Source organism: Onychostruthus taczanowskii, unplaced genomic scaffold, assembly GCF_017590055.1.
Source record: "Onychostruthus taczanowskii isolate IOZ18803 unplaced genomic scaffold, ASM1759005v1 scaffold13, whole genome shotgun sequence".
Taxonomy (NCBI): Eukaryota; Metazoa; Chordata; class Aves; order Passeriformes; family Passeridae; genus Onychostruthus; species Onychostruthus taczanowskii.
In genome coordinates this window covers 6,077,918-6,096,248 of record NW_024498462.1, presented here as the reverse complement: position 1 = coordinate 6,096,248, position 18,331 = coordinate 6,077,918, and the positions used below count along the sequence as shown (strand labels likewise).

The following is an 18,331-nucleotide window of genomic DNA, read 5'->3' as shown; positions in this document are numbered from 1 at the left end:
TACTCTGTTTTGCCAAATTACGAAACTCTAGCATTCTCATCTAGCTGCAGAAAGTATGGGGAAAGCCCCCTTTTGTGCTGGTTAGTGCCTCAAGCTGTTATTTACCAGCTACCACCCAGAGACTGTTCTCTGCTTGGGGGAGTCAATATAGTTTACAAATATTCCCTGACTCATTGTTGAGTCAGCACATTGCCTCAGTTCTTGCATCGGAAACCTCAAGCTGTTGAATTTTAAGTGAAAGAAATGAGGGATGCTCAGTCTTGTTGTGCTGTTCACAGGCTTGGTGTAAAAACCCAGTAACCTCTGGCAGTGGGGTGAGGTCATCTTTACCTTAGAGCATGTTCTCTGCTGAAGCAGATCTTGTATTTCAACAGGAATATTTCTCTCGTTATCTACTTAGTAATTTTGACTGAACAAGGGATGGTCATCAATGACAGAAATATCATGAGTGTTTAGAAAGAATGAAACAGGTGTATTTTGATTTATGGAGATGGTAACTGCAGGAAGACCTTGGGGGGTTTTGTTGGTTTTCGTTCATTGCTTTGTTACAAACAGGGTTATATTCTTATGTCATTAACATGATTATTGGTAGTGTATTGTGACAGAATTTAATCTTTGTTTTTGAATTAATTCTGACTGTAAAAAAAACTTGTCTTGTATGACATGAAGATCACATTTGTGTCCTATACTTGACTTTTAATTCAGTTCTTAATTTTATTTTAGCAAGGAGAAGTAAGACTCAAATGCCTAACTGCTTTGCAAGGGCTTTACTATAATAAGGAGCTTAATTCCAAATTGGAACTCTTCACCAGTCGGTTCAAGGTTAGTGTTACTTCTTAATTTGAGTACATATGATTCTTTTAAAAAGTTGCATTACATTTCTTTCCTCTTCAAAAATATTTTCTTTTGTGTTCTTAGGATAGAATTGTGTCTATGACTCTTGACAAAGAATATGATGTTGCAGTCCAAGCAATAAAATTACTCACTCTTGTTTTACAGTAAGTACATATATATTTCCTTATCTGACATACAGCAAATACCAAAACTTAAGTGTTAGCTGTATGGGTGAGGCCAGCAGCATGACACTTCAGATAATCTGAAGGCTGTAGAAATGTCTATGCATCTTACACTCAAAGAAAATGGAATTCCAAAAGTAATCTGTCTAGAACAGTGTTACTACTTATCTCCCACAGTTCAGTAGGTGAAGGGCTAGGGACTTCGAATTCAGCCTCATAGTTAAAAACTATCATGGAGTGTTTGAAATGAAGAACACAGAATATATTGAACATGGCACAGTAGTTGAACTCTTGAGCATAACCTTCTAGCAAGAGCTCATACTTCATCAGTGTATTTTGTTCAGGAAGACTTAGGAACTAAGACTGGAGTTTTAGGATGATAAATTGAAGGAAAAGGTTTAGGTTCTCATTCATTCCATCTCCCTCATTAGAGCTCATACTTTGTTGACTCAGCCTTTTTGGTTTTTTCTTTCTTTCTTTCTTTCCTTCTTCCCATCCCTACCCCTAGGAGTAGTGAAGAAGTTCTGACTGCAGAAGACTGTGAAAATGTCTACCACCTGGTTTATTCAGCTCATCGGCCAGTAGCAGTTGCCGCAGGGGAATTTCTTTATAAAAAGTAAGATGGAGAAATTACAGTTAACTTCTTGATCCTGTAGATTTTTGTGCATCTGTGTGCATTAATACAATAATTCTTATTAGATTTAACCAAGAAAAGGAAAAAAAAAATCATAAAGTAGCCTTAAGAAAGAAGAGAAAATGTAACATTACTGTATTTTCTAAACTGCTGTAGTTTTTCTGAATGGGAAATAGAAGTTTGGAAGGCTGCACTTTGAAAGTTTGTACCTTCAGGGAATATAATAAAAATGTTCTTATGTCTTCTCCTTTCCCATTCTTCCTGTGAAACGTCTTAAAATGCTTATGTAGTTTGGGGCCTAAAACTTGGGCTTACATCATGAGTGTTTTCCCATTTGTAGTTCCTCCCCTGTGCCTGCCTCCTCCCCATTGTCCCATGTGACCATTTCATAAAATATTTTTCATTTTAAAAATCCACTAAAAACACAGCATTCAGGTGTGTAGGAGAACAAAATGGAGTTTCCAGTTAATACTTTTCAGACCTCCTTCCAATATTTCTTAGCTGCTTTGAAGTCTCCTGTAGGGAGGTTCAGAAAATATTGTTTGCTGAGGAGGAGCATAGGACCTCAAGCACCTGCAGTAATCAGTGATGTTTGTAGAGCATTTTGTTATAATTGTACATCCCACTGGAAACAGTCAGTGGCATATCAACTCAGCGTATATAAAATGCATATATGAAATTGTTCAAATGATACTTGTCCCAAATTACTTCCTTTCAAAGTAAATATGGAGCGAAGCAACAAGGTATTAGTGTGTAAAAACTCCGTATCTTAATGTGAATTGACTATGGTGAAGGCAGTGAAGAAGAAATTTGTCAAGAATTAATTTTTCTTTTAGGCTTTTCAGCCGCAGAGATGCTGAAGATGATGGAATACTGAAAAGGAGGGGAAGACAAAGTCCAAATGCTAATCTTGTGAAGACATTAGTGTTTTTCTTTTTGGAAAGTGAAGTAAGTTGAGTTTCAGGGATGTCCTTGTTTTTATGATTGGGGGGGGGGGGGTTTGGTTGTTGTTGTGGTTCTAATTTTTGTCAGTTAAATTTTGTTGGTTTTTTCCCCCATTCAGTGGTTAATAACCATGAATCTGTCCTGGTTTTCCTGTTGTTTGAGCAACCCGGGGGTCAAAAGACTGTTTTGTATGGTTGTGTTTATTTGAAGGTTCTGTCAGTATTGAGATAGGCTGTGAGTGCTGCTCTGATAAACATGATGATGTAGAAGTGTAAAGAAATTGTGATTTGATAGATCTAAAAGGGAAGAGAGAAAAAAGCAAAAAACCCAACAATGCCTACCCACCTATACCCCAAGTTCCAACAGATCCTATAGCACTACTCCTTGTAGCTGTTGGTCTGGATTCATCTTTTAAAGTTAATTGAGGAAGACAATCTTCTGATTAACCAGAGAGTTTGCAAAACTTGTTCTCTATTTTTGCCACAGGCAGGTGCCCAGTGGGAGAAATACTCTGTATTATAGTTCTGTAATAATTTTCATTGCTGATAAAGTACTTATGTGTTCTTATTTTAGTTGCATGAACATGCTGCTTATCTTGTGGACAGCATGTGGGACTGTGCAACAGACCTCTTGAAGGACTGGGAATGTATGAACAGTCTTCTGCTGGAGGAGCCTCTCAATGGAGAAGAACGTAAGAGATTTTGTAGATCTTTGTTTATATTGCTGTGCAGTTTTTGTTAGGCTTGAAATAAGGGAAAAAAGATGTTTACATATATTTTCTGTCTTTCCATGACTATAAGAAGTCACTAATACCAATTATGAAATGTGAGGAGGAAGTGTAGAAAGAGATCACCACCTGGTATGGAAGTGTTACACAAGAACAATGGTTAGAAGAAAAGAGAAGGAATTAGCATGCAGTGTTGCCTTGGTGTTCCACAAGTTCAGGCTGCACTTTTGGCATAGAGAAACTAAGCTGCTTGTGAAACTGGTTAATTTATTGTTACAACTGCCATATGGAAAAATACCATAATTTCTTTGATGACAGTAGACCCAAACAAAACCCCTGGTATAATTCTGTAATTCATAGGTCCTAGTAAATGGACATCTGAAAAATAGAAAGCAGGTAAAATAATTACAAAACGTAGTGTTTTTTCCATCCCATCCTATGACCCATCCAGTGATAGATATTCCCTCAATTTTTCAGTATTTTCTGGTGTCATTTCATAAGGTACTTTCTCTGTCCCCTCTGTCACCCCCATCTCTGGAATTGAGCTGTTGGTCTAAATGTCTCTCTTTTTGCCTTAAACAAAAAAAGCTGGAAAAAAACCTAAAACCCAAACAAAAACCCAGTATATCTCAATCCTTGTGGAAAATGAAAAATAAGTTGTGTGTTAACATCTGTTTCTTAAATTTCAGCTTTAACAGACAGGCAGGAAAGCGCACTGATTGAAATCATGCTTTGTACCATTCGGCAAGCGGCTGAATGTCATCCTCCGGTGGGAAGAGGAACGGGGAAAAGGGTAGGAAGCAAAAAACCTGCTCATCTAGAAATGTGGGAATGGCTCTGTGGGGCCACTGTGGGAGGGAGGAGGAGACTGTAAGCTGTTGCTGCTGAAGGGACTGAGATGGGAGATTCAGCTTTGGTCTCCACATCTGACTACCCTGGCTGGTTTGCTTTTTCTGGACTTGGGCACGTGCTTAGTACTGTTCAAACTACTGCATTTGTTTGTACTATTAAAATAATAAAAATTGATTTTGAAAACAGTATTGGTTTGAAGGGAGGACTAGAATCAATGTTTAGGAAAAGCTAAAACTGTTTTCAGTGGGAAAGAGCAAAATGAGGGACAGGAAAATACACCACATAGTGTCTTGAAAGAAGGCCAGTCCACCAGTTCTCTTTTCTGTGGTTGTATGGAGTTCAGACAGCCTCTTTCGTGGAGACATTAAGCAGTCTTCTCTCAATACTGGTGCAAATTTTGGTAAAAAACCCATTTAGGAGCAGGCTGAAAGCTTGTTTGAAAATAGGATTGACAAATTAATTGAGCAAATATTGTTTAAAATTGTAGGCTGAAGGGGTTCCCATTCTTACATTATCATTCCAGTCATGGTATTTTGTTGCAGGAAAGGTAAACCTTTTGTTCCAGGTTATCACTTCTGTTTTCAAGATAATCTTAATAGTGTTAGGACTGACTTTTAATTGCATTTTTGAATGCTGAATGTTTGTTTTTTCCTTTTTATTTTTTTTTTTAATTGCACACTTTCCCGCTGCTTTACATTGACACATTACAGTGATTTTAGAGGTCCATATACCTAATCATCATTTCATTAATGATAATGAAACTTTGCACCAGAACTTTTACCTGTAACATTCTCACAATACCAATGTTTTAGGTGCTGACAGCAAAGGAAAAGAAAACCCAGCTGGATGACAGGACAAAAATTACTGAGCTTTTTGCGGTGGCACTTCCTCAGTTGCTAGCAAAGGTAGGTTTAATTCCATTTTTTGCTGATGGATGATTGTTGAAATGTTTACAAGTATATTTCTGTAATTAACGATACAGCTTGCCACGAGTTTGGTATTTTTTCTTACTAATCCTTGTTTATATTTACTTGTTCTATAATGAATTGTGTCGTCCAAGACTTTTTCAACTAAACTTTCCTCCTTGCCAATTTTACAGTATTCTGTAGATGCAGAAAAAGTCACCAACTTGCTGCAGTTGCCACAGTACTTTGATTTGGAAATTTATACAACGGGGCGATTAGAAAAGGTACAGTAACATCCACACATAAACATTAAAGGAAAAGTCCCAGAATTTAGACATCATCACTGGAATTTCAATCACCATTTTAGGAGTGGTTTTTTGTGTAAAGGAGATTTTATTTATTGTAACCCTTACTGATAGTGTGACTTCAATTTCAGCGTTGTGACTGGCTGCTCTTCTTAGAGATACTGAAAATATGAGTCTTCTAAGGCCTGTCTGGCCAGCTTTAACAGAAAATCTTCCGGTTAAATGAACTTAAATTGAGAATGTTTATTGCTGGGTTATGGTCATATTTGTGATAGCTGTCTGACAGATAAAGCTTGTAGAAACAGCTCAGTAAGTTCTTTTTCTGTCACTGAAACTAGAAAACCACCACGATCTTTGCATGAAAAAGAGGAAGCATACCAGATCACAAATGATGCAGTTACTGCTCTCATTTTATCTGCTAGGATGATGAAGTCAAAGCTGTTCTCATCTCTGTCTCATTGTCAGATGTGCTATTGCATTGTGAAGGAAGTAGCTGGAAAGCTCGTTAGAGTCAAAAAGTGATGAAATGTGTAGATGACAGCACAGCCAGCAGTGATCGAGCAGCAGTGAGCATCTCAGGTTGAGGGGAGGAATATAAGAACAGCTGAAGTTGGCTTTAGTTGGTGGACAGTTGAGTGTTATGAAACTAGAACTTCAATTGCACAGCTTTTAAGGCACACATAAACATGCATACATGTTTGTGTGAGTGGGAGGTAAATACTTCTGTGTTGTTCAGTTGTCACTGCAAATTCAAGTGTTTGATAAGACCATACCAACAATAGCAAATTTTTAATCACTTCTGTGATTTGGTCTTTGACAAGCTCCAACTTAATTTTTGATAAATAGACTTAATTTCTCAGAAGCTTCACTGATTTTCTAGAAGGTGTTTGTGTTCTGTATCATAGTTACAAAAGTAATAAACAGAATTTATCTTTTAAAATTCTTTAAGGTTTATTAAAAATGCGTGTGTATATTTGCGTGTGTATATATAGATACGAATACATCTTTTTTTCTTTGGCTTGTCTTCCTTGTAGCATTTGGATGCCTTACTGCGACAAATTCGGGATATTGTGGAGAAGCACACAGATATAGATGTTTTGGAAGCCTGTTCAAAAACCTACCATGCTCTCTGTAATGAAGAATTCACAATTTTTAACAGGGTTGACATTGCAAGAAGTCAGTTAATAGATGAATTGGCAGACAAGTTTAATCGACTTCTTGAGGACTTCCTGCAAGAGGTATTTTAATGTGCAAGATCACCTTTTCCTGCCCTTGTAAATATTTTCAGTAGTTTTTCTATCTTTCTCTGCAAGTCAGAGCTAGGGATGGGAGCTTCCCTCTGGTTTTCAAAACTCTTAAGTCAAGTGCAATAATACAACAGTGTCACTGCTGTGATAGTGTGAACACAGACTGTTCTTCTAGTGAGTCTTTAATTTTGGTCTCCTTTTGACAAGAGTCCTTTGGGAATTCGAGATAAGTTTCAGATAAACAATTAAATACATAAACTTTTTACTCTTAGCTTTTGAGGCTTACATGTTTGAGAGTTGTAGTATTGTAACTCCCCTAGGATTCTCCTCAGATGTACTACTGTTGCTAGTCTTGCCTGTGGTTGCATGTTGCTGTTGTTAAATATCAAAATCTCTAGAAAACACTCCCCCTCCCTTCCTGAATGCAAGCAGATGCAGTTAGCAGATCAAAAATAACTTTGTTCCCACACTGTGTTGATCTCAGAAGTGAGAATCTTCTGATGGAGTATTTAACTTCACTATGTGGGATCTCTGACATTCAGACAAAATTTGTTTCTCCTTTTCATCTGTGGTGAGGAGCATAGGAAGTGTCTTTTTGACAGCTTCATTCTTAACATTTCCTAGATGCATGTAGTCTGTCAGGCTCTCCTTTTTTCTCTTGCTTGTTGTCCTGAACTAGAACTCCATTCTAGAAATCCTAAACAAGAAATGTGCCCATTTGTTTCCCTTTGTGATAAAAAGAAAGAATGAGAGGTAAAGCAAGGAAATGAGATGTCAGAAGTTGGCTTGAAGGAAAAAGGCAAATACTCTGGTGGAAGTGTTGAAATCCTTAGTTCTTTGATAGATTGTGCAACTACAGAATAGTAAAATTTGCATTATCTCTGCTAGACTAAGGAGCAGTTTCTTGACCTCAGATAGTTTATCTTATGTACAAATACTTTTTTGACTCTTTGATTTTTACTCTTTTTTCACTAAATGCAAGTTTGTCAGAGCTTATGGGAAGATTAGAACAAACCAGTTCCCTTACCTCACTCAAAAGACTTTTTTCTGTGATTAAAGTAAGACTGAAGTACTGACCTGTGGCCCGTCTAGTCCAGTGTCTTTTGTCTGACAGTGGCCTCTGCTGGATTCTTCAGAGAAAATAGAAGCACCTACATTATACATTGCATTTCACTAGCCTAGGCTTTTTACTTTTTTTCTCCCTTCTCCTTCCTTGCCGCCCCCCTCCTCCTCTCTCTCCCTCAGCCGTTATTTTATAGAATCCTAGAATTGTGGAGGTTGGAAAAGACATTGAACATCATTGACTCCATTTCTAGATGTGAACTGCTGGCTGCCCTGTCTCTCTCTCTTTTGAAAGCATATGTGACATGATGAATAATTTATCAATAATTTAGAATCAGGTCCGCACCCTCTCCTGCCCCCAGTTTGGGGGTGTGTGTGTGTTTCGTTTTATTAAGTTCCCCAGTTCACTGAGACTGCACTGCTTGAGATATCTCACTGTATGATTATTAAATAGGGGGAGGAACCTGATGAAGATGATGCATATCAAGTCTTGTCAACACTGAAGAGAATCACTGCTTTTCACAAGTAAGTAGGCTTCTGCACATGTCTGTCAAAGTTTGTGGTGGGGAAAATTGTTTGTTTTTAATATGATGCATCTTACTTTTTAATGCAACTTCATGGTATTGTTTTGGGATTTTTTTTAATTTTTTGTGTGTGTGTTGGTTTGGGTGGTGAGGTATTCAGTGGCTGGGTTTTTTAAACATAATTTTAAAAATGTAATTAATTAATTAATTGTTTTTGACCAGTTAAGCTTTTAGTAGTTGTTAACCTCAAATTGCAGGAAGAGTATTAGTTAAATAATACTTATTGCTTCATTTCTAATGCTTCCAGTGCTCATGACCTATCAAGATGGGACTTGTTTGGCTGCAACTACAAGCTATTGAAAACTGGCATTGAAAATGGAGACATGCCAGAGCAGGTCTGTAGTTAAAATGTGTTCTTTAGGCACAACAACAAATAGCTTTTTTTGTTGTCTTTTATTGGACTTTGTCATCTAATGCTTTTTGTCCTTTTGATTTCAGATTGTTATTCATGCACTGCAGTGTACTCATTATGTAATCCTTTGGCAGCTAGCAAAAGTTACTGAAAGCAGTTCCACAAAGGTATGCCTTGTTGCTGTTGTATTAGTAAATAAACATTTGTACATAGCTGCAGTGTCAGCAAGTGAGAACTGTGATGGAATTAATTAAAACTAGGAATTTTCTTTATATTGATACCTACCTAATCCTGCTTATTAAATAAGTTCTTCTGAATTAATAGTTTCAGTAGTCACATTCTTTACTTTTACAAGCCTAGTACTTCCTTTAATTGTTTTTATTAAAATGTCAGTATTATGTTTAATTTGACTGAATTTTAAAATAATAGTAAATAAACATGATACCTGTCAGCCACAGTAGCAATGCCAAGAAGGGGTAGAATGGAAGTTACCAAACACAGAATAGTTAATCTTACTACTCTGAGGTAGTTGATTTGGATTTATTTAGAAACCTTGTAGTATCAGTGGCAAGTTGGTGAGATCTAAGAATTTTTACACTATCATAGTATTCTTATTGCTCAGTGTGTCACAATCCTACTTTATCTTTAATCAGTCTTAAATCTATTGTTAAATAGAGATGTGAAGATTAAGTTAAATTTCAGATTTTTTCAGGGAATGATGAGAGGCCCTGTTCTGGTTCTAAGTATAGTAATCTTGAAGGGCAAAGCTCTGGCAAGTGTCATCTTTCTAATTTCACTTCTTGAAAAATCTTAGAGAAAGGATTAAGGTTTCCTGTATCAAGCATTGCTTGAAGAGGTTGATTAGGTGGTTCACTGTGTGAACTGCCAAACAAAAAAAGGCTTTTTTGAAAAGGCCTAGCTTGTTTAGAATGGAATTTGTAAGTGCTGAAACATTTTAATGATTTCTCTATCTAAAATTAAAAAATGTAATCCCTGTAATCAAACATACTTTTTCTGCAGTTCCTGTAAGAAGAGTGCTTTTTTACTGGAAATCTGTGCTGGAGTTGCACTTCATTATTGGAGTTACTGTTAACACACCTTTCTTTATGTCAGAGGGGAGACAAGTAAATTCTTCAGGTTTTTCAAACACTTTGATTATCATGCCTGTAATTAATACAGGAAAAAAAAAAAAGTTGTATATGACTGTCACAATTTACTAGGGAGAAAACAAAGAGAACTCATGACATTAATAGTGTATGAGTAATTAATAATCCATTATTACAATACTCTCATTTTAATGTGAGGATACATACATTTTTCCTTTAATTTTTTTAAATTTTATTTTAGGATGTTGTAGTTTGAGCTTCTGGTAGATGCAGGAGTGGAAAATCATGCTGTGTAACTCATACTAATGATCTTATAACAGAGAACACCTGTATCAGATTACTGTGGTTTTCCCCTATCTGTTGAGACTTCTTTAGTCCAGTGAGTAATTATAGTCTGAAGGTGTTAGAGATGAATATGAACTTCACCACTGGCTGGTTAGTTTACCCATCTGTGTTTTTAATGGCTTTTAACATTTCCAACCCCAAATACCTGATAAGAAGTGGCTGCACAGATTGTTGAGAGGCGGCGTAGGTGTGTGAAGGATTTGGAGGTTTTGTTACCTTATTCCTTAAAGGGTAAACAGCAGTCTTGAGGTTTTTGTAACTGTGATTCAAGATTTATCACAAGCCTAATGGCAGAAGATGAGCTAAATACTGACAAGTTAGTTTAGAAATGAAGATTAACCTAGCTGTTTTGCAGCAAAATGTAATTTGTAATACTTTCAGCAGGAATGAAAAGAACTTAATGGAAAAGTGGTCCCTTATTGAGATTATTTTCTGCTCCTACATAACAGGTTCTTTAGTTACTACTTTTTTTATAAAATAATATGATTTTCATCCCAACTGCCATCTCTTCTGTGCTACACAGAATGACAAAATTAAGGAAATTGCTACTTGCTAATTTTATTTGTAATGGTGATTTTTTAGAATAATGTAGTGGACTTGAGTGTTACCACTAAGGTCTGTGGTGGAATGCTCTGTGAAAGTGAATGCACTGTATGGGACTATAAAATTGAAAAAGTAAAACTGTTACATGAAATCATTCTCTTCAAAGGAGGATCTTCTACGTCTAAAGAAGCAGATGAGAGTGTTCTGTCAAATCTGTCAACACTACCTGACCAATGTAAATACTGCTGTTAAGGAACAGGTTAGTGGCTGTTGTTACTTGGAGTCTTGTAATACTGTACTTTTAACACAGCTGAAAAGTTCCTCTTGGTAATATTTTTGGCACTTGTGTGGGAACGTGATGTCCTGGCTGTTCAGGCTGCCCTTTGAGTGTCAGTGCCCATGGTACTTGTGCGCTTGTCCTCCTCATGTACATAGGATTTCAGAATCAATTTAAACTTGATTCTTTTGAGTAATTTTAGGCAGCATAATGTTTTATGCAAAGGAGCTTTTTGTTACTTTAAGTAATGACTCTGCAGGTGCTCTGTAGAAGCCTCTGGGTATAAGCTGAGTGAGAGTTCCATTTCAAACCTCTTGCTTACCATGTGCTAATGACCCACATCTCCTGTGGAGCTGTGGATTCATAGCCTCAAAACTGGCTAAGGATGGCAGTTTATTTAAAAGGGTTTTTTTTTGTTTTGTCTTTGAATGTATGCATGTGCAGCTTCTCTTCTTTCTCTGTGTTGCTTCATAACACAATATATTCCTCAGTTTTCCGGAGTCCCAAGAATTTGGGCATCTCAAAATCAGATGATAAAAAACGACTACTTAAGATGAATGTGTATGTGTTTATACATGCACAAAGTAGTCACTGTAACCTAGGAGAGTTTATTGTTGGGAAATGGGAAATTTTTGGAGTCACCTTTAGGAACAGTCTCAAATTGCTCTGTTGGTAATAGTGTTGTTCTGAGATGCTGTAGCAAGTGCTTGGAAGCCTCAGCAATGATACACTACTTGGAAAAGATGTGAGCAGTTTTATAGTTAGTCCCTCATACAGTTGCCCTATGGGGGGAGAGTTTTTAGCTGGAAGTTCTTAAATGTTTCAGACATAAAAAATGTAGATATTGAGCTTGAGTGAGGAATTCATGACAGTTCAGGCAGGAGGAGACAGAAGTCCTGACTTTTTCAAAATGCTGGCATGAAGGTTTTGGGAATTGTCCTTAGTTTTTGCTTCTGTTTCAAAAAGAAGAGACATTGGGAAACACTTGTCCTGAGTTCTGAGGATAACAGAGTTAAAAAAAAATAAAAAATTAAGCTGTAGGGGCTGAGTCTCTTCAGTCTGTGGGCAAATAGTTCTTTGGCTAGGACACTCATAGGACTTTGAGGTTCCAGTGAAGAGCACAGGTTACTGATAGCAGAATTAATTCTAAGTAAATGCCTTTAACAATCTTTAAAATGCTAAAATGAAAGAAAATGAAGTATGCCTCTACAGGGGAAGGACCAGATTATCTTCTAGGTAGACAGTTTAATTAAAGATAAAGGAAGCCAGTAGCCTTTTTGCTGCTGAAGATAATAATAACCTGGTTAAAGTGGAAAATCTGGTCCACTGAGTCTCACAATTGCAGCTTTTGAAACTCTTGCTAGAACAAGAATATTCCTGGAGCTTAATAGGTATGTTCTGTGTCAAAGAGCTATCTAGTGTAATAGTCATAAGGTGTAGGGTGTGCAAGTGCTAGTTAAAAAAATTACTGAAGCTCTCTGAGTAGGTCTCTCTAAGGCTGTATGACTCTCAGACTCTGGTGAACACTCTAGAAACCGGAGCTGCCTAGTTACACAGGGCACCTGTCACATAGGTACAATGCTCCACTTCCTGTGGGTCCCACTTCCCTTCTCTAATTTCTTGAAAGGATACAAGGGACATCAGAGGAGCACATGTGTTTTTTGTGACCAGGAAATAGTAATACTTTGAGGAGTTAGAGAACAGACCTGTTCATGGAGTACGCGGGAGATTAGAGCCAAAGAGAAGGTGCAGCACTGAGGAGCTTGTTGCCTTGGTCTGCTAGTGTGAAGAACGTCAGTCTCTGTGTCTGTACAAAGACATTTAAACCTTCTGGAGCAGTGGAGTACAGACATTTAAATCTGATATCAGATGTACTAGTTAGCCAGCAAAAGAAAAAGTTGGTTGCACTTAAGATTTTTGGACATTAGGATTTAAAGGGATTGAATAATCTCAGCTGCTGTATGTTAAACAAGCATGATTGAAACAATTTGAAGAAAAGACTAAAAAGGAGATTGTACTATGGTCAAAGTCCACAAAGTTCTCTAGTGACCTAATGAGTATCCATCAGGTTGAATTTGGGAGTTTCAGGCTTCTCATGTTTTAGTCTTGCAATATTTTCACATTTAGTTTGGCATCATCTGTGCAGTGTTTTTATTTGGAGATCCTTCTTGATACAGGAACTTGCTGTGTGAAGCTATGCACATTTTGACTTTAGTTGGCCTTTGTATCTGTATAGGGCTTCAGTGGCCTGTGTACACTGTTGAGATCTTGAGTATTTTGTCAATTGCAAATACATTATTCTAAACAAAATCCACTTTCCAAGCAAGTATTTATTAAGATTTCTTTTTAACAGGCTTTCACAATTCTGTGTGATGTGTTGATGATCTTCAGCCATCAGATTATGACAGGAGGACGTGACATGTTGGAGCCACTTGTTTACACTCCTGATTCTTCCTTGCAATCTGAACTACTCAGTTTTATTTTAGATCATGTCTTCATTGATCAGGATGATGATAATAATAGTGCGGGTTTGTACAAAACTTATATTTCCTTTTTATTTTTTGTTTTCTAACTAATATCTTTGTTTCCTTGTGCATTTCTGGGTTTTCGTGGTGGTGGTATTTTGTTTTTGGGTTTTTTCTTGTTTGCCTCGTTGTTTTTTTGTTTTTATTTTGTTTTGTCATTGAGAGGTGTGCATGTGCACAGAGGTAGGTGTGGCTTTTGAATGTCAGCAGCTGATTAAAGGATTTTCTGTATTGGGAACATGTAGGATAGTTGCAATAAAGGTTTGGTTAAATAGGCTCAAATATTTATCTCTGTATCAGGGTAACAGACATGTCAGTGGACAGTGAAGTACATTGCCATCAGAACTGAGATCTGATTTTCTGAATCATGACCACTAGCCCATAACCCTTTTATATATAAATGTTTAAACATAGAGTCTTTAAACCTGACAATATTCCTGTTCTGAACTCTTTCTAGATGGACAGCAGGATGATGAAGCCAGCAAAATTGAAGCGTTGCACAAAAGAAGAAACCTGCTTGCAGCTTTCTGTAAGCTCATTGTGTACACTGTGGTGGAAATGAACACAGCCGCGGACATTTTCAAGCAATACATGAAGGTAAATTTGAAGCTTAGTAGTGGTACTTCATAAAACTACTAAAATACAGTAGTTGTGGGATTTTTAACTATTACTTGTTTTTTACCTTACAAGATATCTGGTTCAAAATGTGAAGAATTCGGTACTCCAGAGTTCTAGTACCGTTTTTGTATGTAGGGAGAAAAATTACTGAGATGAGATTTACAGTTCAGTGTTGTGTGTGTGGGAGGGACCAAGGAGGGGAACTAATTATTTTAATGTTGTTTTTACTAGTTTTATTTTCTTGTTCTGATTGATGGTGTATTTTTAATTCACTTAATAGTTTAGTAGGCCTTTTGAGGATGTTCTTCCCAAGATCAACTCCGTAATGTCTAGTCTCATCCAATAATTTAAGTTTAAACTTTGTAGAAGAGAAGTAAAATTTGAGTCCCCTCTCCCCATATATCTGTTTCAATCTTACTTAAATATAAAAACCTCTCCTGGCTCATGGGATTCACAGCTGCACACTAATATGAGTTCTCATTTTGTGAACATGATAAAGCTTTGCTCCTTTGTGATTACCTTAAAAACTTACAATTTCGGCAGCCTGCTTTTATCTGTCTTGAGTGCCCTACATATATTTTGATTCTCCAAAGAACTAATTGGGTCTTTCTTAAACCTGAAATACTTAAAAAACTGAACAGACAGCTGTCGTTGTTGGACAAATTATGCCTGTGATGCTGTCTGTAAGTGCATCCTTTCAGCAGAGAAAATAAAACTCCCCACCAGAGTTACAGGAGTTAGTAAAAAGATTAGATTCTAATCTTGTACCCTGAAGGGGTGAACATGTGCTGTTAACAAATATGTCATGGCCTTGAAGATAAATAGGTCATTCTGCCTCTAAAGTAATACTCACTGCAAGAATGAAAAGTGGGTTTATTCTTTTTGCATTTAGTTTTTTTTTCCAATTATTATTCTGGAGGTGTTTTAGGGTGTAATTTTGGTAATCATGAACATGTTGGGGTTTTTTTCCTTTAGGTAATGTTTGATTTTTCTTTTTAAAAGAGCATATCCTAGATTTTGTTTTCAGAAGAATTCAGTAGTTGCAATGTTTTCAACTAACATTGACAGTTAACCTTTTTGTTTGTTTTTCCTAGTATTACAATGACTATGGTGATATTATTAAAGAAACAATGAGTAAAACAAGACAGATAGACAAAATCCAGTGTGCTAAAACACTTATTCTTAGTTTGCAGCAGGTAAGAGTTTACAGTACTTTTATGCATGAAATTCCATACTGTAGATGATGTCCTGTTGTTTAGTAACTAGTTTGAGATATTGATGATGAAATTTTTATGGGCACTAGGGATAAGTAGGTCTAAATTGAAACACATTCTCTGCAACTGTGTGAAAAACTGGAAGAAGTCTTCCTATACTTAACAAATATTGTACCACAAAAAATGTAGGAGAGGTCAATAAGTACAAAATGAATGTAACTCTATGAAACCTTCACAACTCTAAAATCATAGTTTAAGTAAAGTATTCAGATATATGTTGTAATATGTCCAGTTTACATGTTTATGAGCAGATAAATGCTTCCTGCCTGTGTGGTAGGGGGTTGGGGTTTTTTTTGTGGGGGTTTTGTTTAGGTTTTGGGTTTTTTAAACTATTCTGACGATTAATTTGAAGTTTTAGTAGTTTCCTAATGTTTAGTAGAGACTTCACACATTTGACAATAAAACTTAATGCTCTCTTCAGTAAAGTTTGTTTGTGTGGACACCTGATGAATTCAGTTAAAGTTAGCATTTGATGCATCTGCTCACATAAACCATCTGCATGGATTTTATTCACAGGCTCAGAACAGTAGAGATATATATCTCCAGAACACTAATCCAACATATATTACTGCTGTCCATGAAAGGAAAATCTACCCAAATATATTTTCTCTATCCCTGGTTTTTGACTAAAGGTTATAGAGCTACATAGTGACTGTGGATCTGGATATTGAGCCTGGTGAAGGCCAGATGGAAATAGTCCTTTTTAAATTAAGGACTGGTTTAGCAGTATGGATATTGCCAAAACAAGGGAGAATGAGGCCTTTCGTTTTGATGGCAGCATGACTCTTAAGTAGCTGGTAGAACTGCAGTGTAAAATATGTAACTAAAGACTCTTTGTTTTATTTTTTGTAATACAAAAGAGTAAAGGGTGTGTTAGACAAAATTTCAAAAAATATTACTGAAGTGAATTGTAGTTGAATTCAGTAGGATTGAGAAAGGATTGATCAAAGAAAAGACAAGACTGAAGTTCAGAGTATTTGGCTTTGACAACTATTGATAAGTACTTAAAAATCTCATAATCAGTGACAGAATTTCTGGTGTCTTTGGCAATTTCCCTGAATACGTTTCCATTTTGGAGTTTCTTCTTTATACTTGTATTTTGAGAAGAACAACAAAAAAAAATTGGGAACTAGTAGTTTGACAAAGTATTTTAGGAAAGATCAGGTGACGATCACCCCAATTTATTTCTTCTGTGTTGGTGTATGTAATTAGGGAATCCTACTAATTTTTTGTATTCTTGAATTTAGAACACCTTGATTTAGTGAAGCACTGAAATCTGTCATCCACTATGTCTGCAGTTTGAGCGCTTGATCAGCGCATTTCAAAGTTTATCTCTGGGGTGTAGATTCTTCCAGACTAGCCCTGACCTTGCTGTCCAAAATGTCCATGTTTGTCTCTTGGTGTTGTCAGATTAGGAGTGGGGGGGAAAAAGCTGTGAAACATACTCTTAAACTGAAACTTCTCTGTGTATTGCTCCAAACTTTGACATAATCTTTTAATACAAAAAAAAATTCCCTTTTTATTCCATGCAGCTCTTCAATGAAATGATTCAAGAAAATGGTTATAATTTTGACAGATCATCACCAACATTCAGTGGCATAAAGGAACTTGCTCGACGTTTTGCTTTAACATTTGGATTGGATCAGTTGAAAACAAGAGAAGCTATTGCTATGTTACACAAGTAATTGTGTGCTTTGTATTACTTCCATTTTTGTAAACACTTCTTGACTAACATAAGATTATCTCCTTAGTCTTTGAAAATGAGTTTGTTAATACTAAGTGCATCCACCCTAGAGATGATTTAGCCCATATATTAATTAGGGGATGACTGCAGTTTTGTCTCTGAGTGAAACCTAAATGTTTAATGTTGTTGGTGTTCTCCAGCTTCTTTGTATAAGCGTGTAAATGATAGCAGTGTCAATGCTATAATGAAAAAGCCTTTTGAATGTCTTGTCAATAACAGTAAGAACAGATCCACTTCATTGTCAGTGGTGGTCATGTTGGCTTCATGCAGAAAACCTGCAATGCAAGGTAGAAATTCCATGACAGAAAGTGTGTCTAGGTTCAAGTAATAACTAGTGTTCACTTTCTTGCTGGAATATGGAAACATGGAATTATTGCTTTCTTGACATAAAGGAAAGGGGTGTGATTTTGGTAGCTCACAGTGCTCTGAACTTCTGTTTGTTCTTTTTCTGATGTAATTTTTTATTTCTTCTTAGGGATGGCATAGAATTTGCTTTTAAGGAGCCTAATCCACAAGGTGAGAGCCACCCACCATTAAATTTGGCATTTCTCGATATTCTCAGTGAGTTCTCCTCGAAACTTCTCAGACAAGACAAAAGAACAGTGTAAGTATTTTAATATTTGTAGTATTTTTAATGATAAGCACAAAAGACATTCATCAGAATAAATGTTTGTGTATTGTATTCATCTAAAGTGGAATCTTTGACACATGAAGGTAAGTTCACACTAATGTAGTCAAGTGTACTCACAGAAGGTAAATTGTATTTATCATCATTATTTTTCATTTTATGGTGGATAAACAGAAATTGTGTTCCAGATTTGCTGTTGTCAGGACTTTGTGTTAACTAGATGAGGAACATGGGCTGATAATTTCAGTAGCTACTTATCTTGACATGGTAACATTTTGTTACAGATTTTTGTATCTCTATATTTCTCATTTCATTTAAAGGTATGTTTACTTGGAGAAGTTCATGACCTTTCAGATGTCTCTACGAAGAGAAGATGTGTGGCTTCCTCTCATGTCCTACCGAAACTCTTTGTTAGCCGGTGGGGATGATGATACCATGTCAGTGATCAGTGGAATCAGTAGTCGAGGATCTACAGTAAGAAATAAGAAGACAAAGCCAGCAACAGGCAAGCGGAAAGTACCCGAAGGTAGAACTTCTCTCATCTTAAAATTTTCTAGAATAGATATTCATATAAACTGAACATATTGTTCCATATTTTTTTAGTGTGGCTATATTGGTATGCCTTTATGTATTTTTTCAGAA

At 36.4% G+C, this 18,331-nt stretch overlaps 1 protein-coding gene across 7 annotated transcripts in view; it reads left to right on the top strand.

The window, feature by feature from the left end:
* The window catches only part of STAG2 (stromal antigen 2), a 74,213-nt gene that overhangs the window by 48,326 nt on the left and 7,556 nt on the right, over positions 1-18,331 (top strand). For 6 of the 7 annotated variants that reach the window (XM_041396767.1, XM_041396765.1, XM_041396762.1 and 3 more), the window contains exons 11-29: positions 724-822; positions 919-998; positions 1,525-1,632; positions 2,487-2,598; positions 3,169-3,286; positions 4,012-4,115; positions 4,987-5,079; positions 5,274-5,363; positions 6,419-6,622; positions 8,148-8,218; positions 8,525-8,612; positions 8,716-8,796; positions 10,790-10,882; positions 13,254-13,428; positions 13,883-14,022; positions 15,138-15,239; positions 16,850-16,998; positions 17,537-17,665; positions 18,010-18,215. In XM_041396767.1, the coding sequence (XP_041252701.1) occupies positions 724-822; positions 919-998; positions 1,525-1,632; positions 2,487-2,598; positions 3,169-3,286; positions 4,012-4,115; positions 4,987-5,079; positions 5,274-5,363; positions 6,419-6,622; positions 8,148-8,218; positions 8,525-8,612; positions 8,716-8,796; positions 10,790-10,882; positions 13,254-13,428; positions 13,883-14,022; positions 15,138-15,239; positions 16,850-16,998; positions 17,537-17,665; positions 18,010-18,215 (2,242 nt within the window). The remainder of the gene's footprint in view (positions 1-723; positions 823-918; positions 999-1,524; positions 1,633-2,486; positions 2,599-3,168; positions 3,287-4,011; positions 4,116-4,986; positions 5,080-5,273; positions 5,364-6,418; positions 6,623-8,147; positions 8,219-8,524; positions 8,613-8,715; positions 8,797-10,789; positions 10,883-13,253; positions 13,429-13,882; positions 14,023-15,137; positions 15,240-16,849; positions 16,999-17,536; positions 17,666-18,009; positions 18,216-18,331) is intronic. The other variant, XM_041396764.1, reaches the window with a different exon arrangement.